A 4,938-nucleotide genomic window follows, 5' to 3' on the forward strand; every position below is an offset into this window, starting at 1 on the left:
TAATATTTTTGTTATAGCAATAATTGTAATTATATATTTTTGCTATTCATCAATTGTAAAACAAAGCAATTATATTTAAGAGGTATTTTTCTTTAAAAAAAATGTAATATTTTAAGTCATATTCCTTAATTATATTGCAATTATACCTATATTAGTATATCGGTATATGAATATCAGTATATTAAATATCGCTATGTCAACTGAAGACAATACGAATTTCATGTGTAGTTAATTTTATAAGTTTGTTAACAATCATTTGTCTAATTGTTCGATACTATTCTAAAATGGCGTAAATTAAAATCGAATTAAGTTCCAGTATAATGATATATTTGACCAGTTATATCAAATGAAAGAATTCATATGTGCTGCATGTGATGGGATGTACATGTTGACTAATTAGACTAACTAATTTTAGTTTCAGGTTTAAACTATTAAGAAATGTTTCAGTCAACTATGTTTCACGCTTTTTATCGTTTGTATAATTTATTGTAAAATACGTATTCAATCCAGAATTAATCTATAAATTAAATTTTCTATTTAACAATTAAAATAATGCAAAAGTAATAATAAAAAAAGCAATGAAGTGAAATTTCAATTCTTTATCTAAAATATGAATAAATTTAATTATTCGCCAATCAACCCTTCTATAATTCTTTAATATTCTTTAATAAGTACAGCTAAATTAAATGAATCATAATTTTAATAATAAAAATTTAGAATAAAAAAAAAAAATAAATAAATAAAAATTAAATTAAAAAAGTTTATAAAATAATAAAATATAATGATTAAGTTGCATGGGAGGAAATAATCGTCCCCAAGAACATAAAATGATTACTCCTATTACTTTAGACTTAATCAAAAATTCTTTTTAGACTGTTCTTTTATTTTGTGACTAAGTAAATTACTTTATCAAATTTCAATTCAGGAGTCAAAGTACCTACCATGAATTACTTGAAAAATAATTCAGAAATTTACCCTATCAAACATAAACAGCAAAACAATCTTCAAAGAAAATTTCGTATTTCTAATTTTATTTATGATTTCTATTCCAAAAGATCTTCATGTCTTAAACCTCTTCGTCCTTTTATCAAATCTAAAATAATTTACAAATTAGATATTTATTTATTTAAAAAAAAAACAAACAATAAAAATATATATTTACCATCTTTGTATCTTCTTTTATCTGTTGAATTTTCTGATGATTCCTCCTTAATTTGAAATTGTTGTGCTTTTTTAAGTAAAATTCGTTTTGGATTATGACCTTGAGAATTATAAAGATCTTGTATTTTAATGATTGTATCATTATCATTATTTTTATGAAAATCCTCAAATTTTTTAGATAAAAAATTCACATGCACAAAATAAACTATACTGAATCTTATCCCTCTAATAATCGGAAGGTTGCCATGTAATAGCAAATAAGAAGGAAATGCAACAATTTGTCCTGGTTTTAATTTTACCAGGATTTGAAGTTGAGGAAAACATAATTCGCCTCCCTCAAAATCTCCCAAAGCTACCAAAAAACAAAATCCATTTGGATCATCATTACTATCCCAATGGTAATTACTGATTACGTTAAAATTAATAGCTATTGTGGGAAAAATTCCAAAAGTTCTCGGTACAAATGGTCCCATTGTTAACTTGCTTAGTTTTGTATAATAATGTTCATAATATTTGTTAACAAATCTATTTACACTATTTGATATTGGTTGTAGTGCAAAAAGTAGATCGTTAACACAATTCTGATGATCAATATTATGAGAGCTAGCAGTATCAGAAGTAGTATATGGAAGATCACCATAACTAATGAAAGCTCCAAATCGTTCAGCAAGATTTTTCCAAAAATTTCTACTTCGATGGATTGGATTGTCCAACATATGAAAATAATAACTATTTATGGCTTTGGTTGCTTCAATGACAGCATTAAAATCATCAAGTTCATCCAGATGAACCAAAGTTTTACCACAACCATCAACAATACATTCAGAATTTGTTACATAACGAAAGTTCTTAATATTATTATCTTGTGCTGATACAATCATTTTTTTTTTATTTATAGTTGATTTTTTTTTCTCAATTTCTAAAATTTCTTTGGATATTTCCAAAACTTTAGAATTTCGAATTTCAGCAGCATGTGAAAGTCTCTTCCATTGTGATTTAAGATGTTGATGTACATCACTTTTACTAATTGGCTTTTTTAATTCCAACCATTGACCAAATTTAATCCACATATCATTATTATTGTTCATTAATTGATCATTAGTTGATTCAGTAATACTTTTAGCAAGATTATAAAATTCTAAGGGAATTTTAGGAATTTCATTATTATTTTTAGATTGTCTTGATTCCCTTATTAAGCATTCAATTAATAAATCCATTACTGAAATATCTTTCATAATTGAAATTGTTGTTACATTAGAAGATATTCGGCAAAAAGCGCAAAGCGGAACACTTGACCATTCATTTTTCATATATCGAACTATATCTGAGGTACTTAAATCTCTGGAACCTCCTTGAGTTCGATGCTTAAATTATACAATATAGATTATTTTATTTATATTTTATATTTTATGACATATCAAAGATAATATATACCTGCAAAGGATTAAATACTATGTTTGTTTTTACTTCAACAGGCGAGAAGGAACTAACAGATGAGGAACTAACATCATCTTGAGTTTGTTGCTTAATTATAAATTAAAAAAAAAAATTTGTCTAGTTAAATTACTTATTTATATAAGTATTAGATCTAGTAGTATATAAATGGATCATCATCCTGATTCATTTATATATTAAACTAGATCAGTAAATCATCCAGTTTATAAATGATAATATCATATACCTCTATAAGATCAAAAGCTATTGTTTGAGAAGAAGAATTCGTATCTTGAACTTGCTGTTTAATTATAAAATTCTGATATTAGATTATAGTGGAATTGTTTATATTTTTAGAAGTAAAATGAAAAGTACCATAGATGTCTTTTGTAATCGTTTCTTTGCATTGTATTTGGTATGTCTTGAACGTTTCATCTTTTTCTTAAAAGAAGCTAAGTAAGTCTAAAGTAAAGAATAAATCCAAAGAATAAAATCAAGATAACAATCCCAAAGAATAAAATCAAAAGACAAACTAAAGAATAAAATCAAGGTAAAATAAAATAAAGTTAATAAGGAACAGAACAAAGAAGTTAAAATAAATGAAAATAATAAATTTACATGTTTTAAAATCAACTGGAAGACTGAAATATCATAAAAAAAAAGAAACATTAAAAGAATAAAATGCAAGAAATAGAAGAATTGGAACGAAAAAAACTTACTGTGTGAACGTTCTTAATAAAAATAAATAAATATCGCCACCAGTCTAATAATGAGGTACTAGTCATACTCAATATGTCACTGATTTGCAATATTGATATCTAGGCTTGGCGCAGATCGGTTACATAAGAACACAGTATGAGATTATTCTAACCATATATCCTAATTTACATATTTATAAGTATACTTCTCATTTTCAAATGCCGTAATATTACGGCACAATGCCGAATTGCGTATTGACGCAACGTAATTCATTTATACTGACATAATTACATCAGGAAGTCACGGGAAAAATATTCATCAAATGTACATCGGCCACTTGATGTACATCATAAAGAAATGCTGACCTGCAATGTACTACCGATGTCACAATATTTGATGTTCATCGCCAATTCAAAATGTTCATTACCCATACATTACGATGTACAGTCAGGTCCAAAAGTGACGCCCGATTTTGTACGGTGTTACGATACACAAAATTTACATTATTTATACCCCCTTTTTTTTATTTTTAAATGTTTTTCTCACAATTTCATAACCTAATAAACGCGTTGCAAAGTTAAAAAAATAATGTCACATAGAACTGAGTTAACTTTTCAAGATAAAGGAAAAATACTAGCATATATGGAGAATTTTAACCCTGCACAAATAGCAAGAAAAATGGGTCGTGACCCCACCACAATAAGAAGAATTATTGACAGATACAAGAAGACAGGGAAAACTAAAAATTTACCTAGATCGGGGCGTCCACCTGCTCTCAATAATAATGAGAAAAATGCACTCATAAATAAAGTTACACAAGATCGATGCGAACCTTTACATGAAGTCATTAATACATTAGATTTAAATTGCAGCCTTACAACTGCTAAAAGAGCATTACATAGTGTTGGAATTTATTCCCATGTTGCTGCAAAAAAACCCTTTATCTCAGAAAAGCATGCATTAGCTCGTATTAGTTGGTGTGAGAAATATAAAGAAAAAACAGCTTATGATTGGGCACAAGTTATTTTCTCAGATGAATCAAGTGTTGAGATTGGCAAGCAGTCACGACAAATAAGAGTTTAGAGACACACAGGGGAAAGGTTTAACACTGAATGCTTGACACCTATCTTTAAAAGTGGTCGAAAATCAGTCGTGGTTTGGGGATGTTTTGCAGGAGGGATAAAAGGGCCATTAATTTTTTGTGATGAAAATAAAGAAGGAAATGAAAAAATCAATTCAAATACTTACATTAGAATCCTAAATTCATATCTGTATCCATTTCAGCATACAGTTCATGAGTTAACAGGAAGGGCTGCAATTTTTCAACAGGATAATGCACCCATACATACCGCGAAAATAACCAAGGATTGGTTGAAGAAGAATAAAATTGTGGTTATTGATTGGCCGGCAAATTCTCCCGATCTAAATCCAATAGAAAACATCTGGAAGCAGTTAAAGGACAATATCCAGAGTTGTAAAGTCTTTCCAAGAACTGTGGATGAACTTAAAGTTGCACTAAGTGAAGAATGGGAAAATTTGGATTGCTCCATTTTTGAAGAGGTTGTTGCTTCAATGCCACAAAGAATAAATGCAGTACTAGAAGCAAGGGGAGGGCCAACACATTATTAACCATTTTTAGTAATT

At 27.9% G+C, this 4,938-nt stretch overlaps 1 protein-coding gene across 1 annotated transcript; it reads right to left on the reverse strand.

Annotated features, from left to right (window-relative positions):
* Positions 1–1,043: 1,043 nt before the first annotated feature.
* OCT59_004053 (uncharacterized protein) lies at positions 1,044–3,030 on the reverse strand (the record flags this gene model as incomplete). The annotated part of the gene is made up of 5 exons (XM_066148026.1): positions 1,044–1,093; positions 1,163–2,525; positions 2,596–2,685; positions 2,843–2,896; positions 2,971–3,030. The coding sequence occupies 5 exons, from the start codon at positions 3,028–3,030 to the stop codon at positions 1,044–1,046; spliced, it is 1,617 nt and encodes a 538-aa protein (XP_065996665.1).
* Between the last annotated feature and the right edge of the window lie 1,908 nt (positions 3,031–4,938).

Source organism: Rhizophagus irregularis, chromosome 12 (assembly GCF_026210795.1).
Source record: "Rhizophagus irregularis chromosome 12, complete sequence".
Taxonomy (NCBI): Eukaryota; Fungi; Glomeromycota; class Glomeromycetes; order Glomerales; family Glomeraceae; genus Rhizophagus; species Rhizophagus irregularis.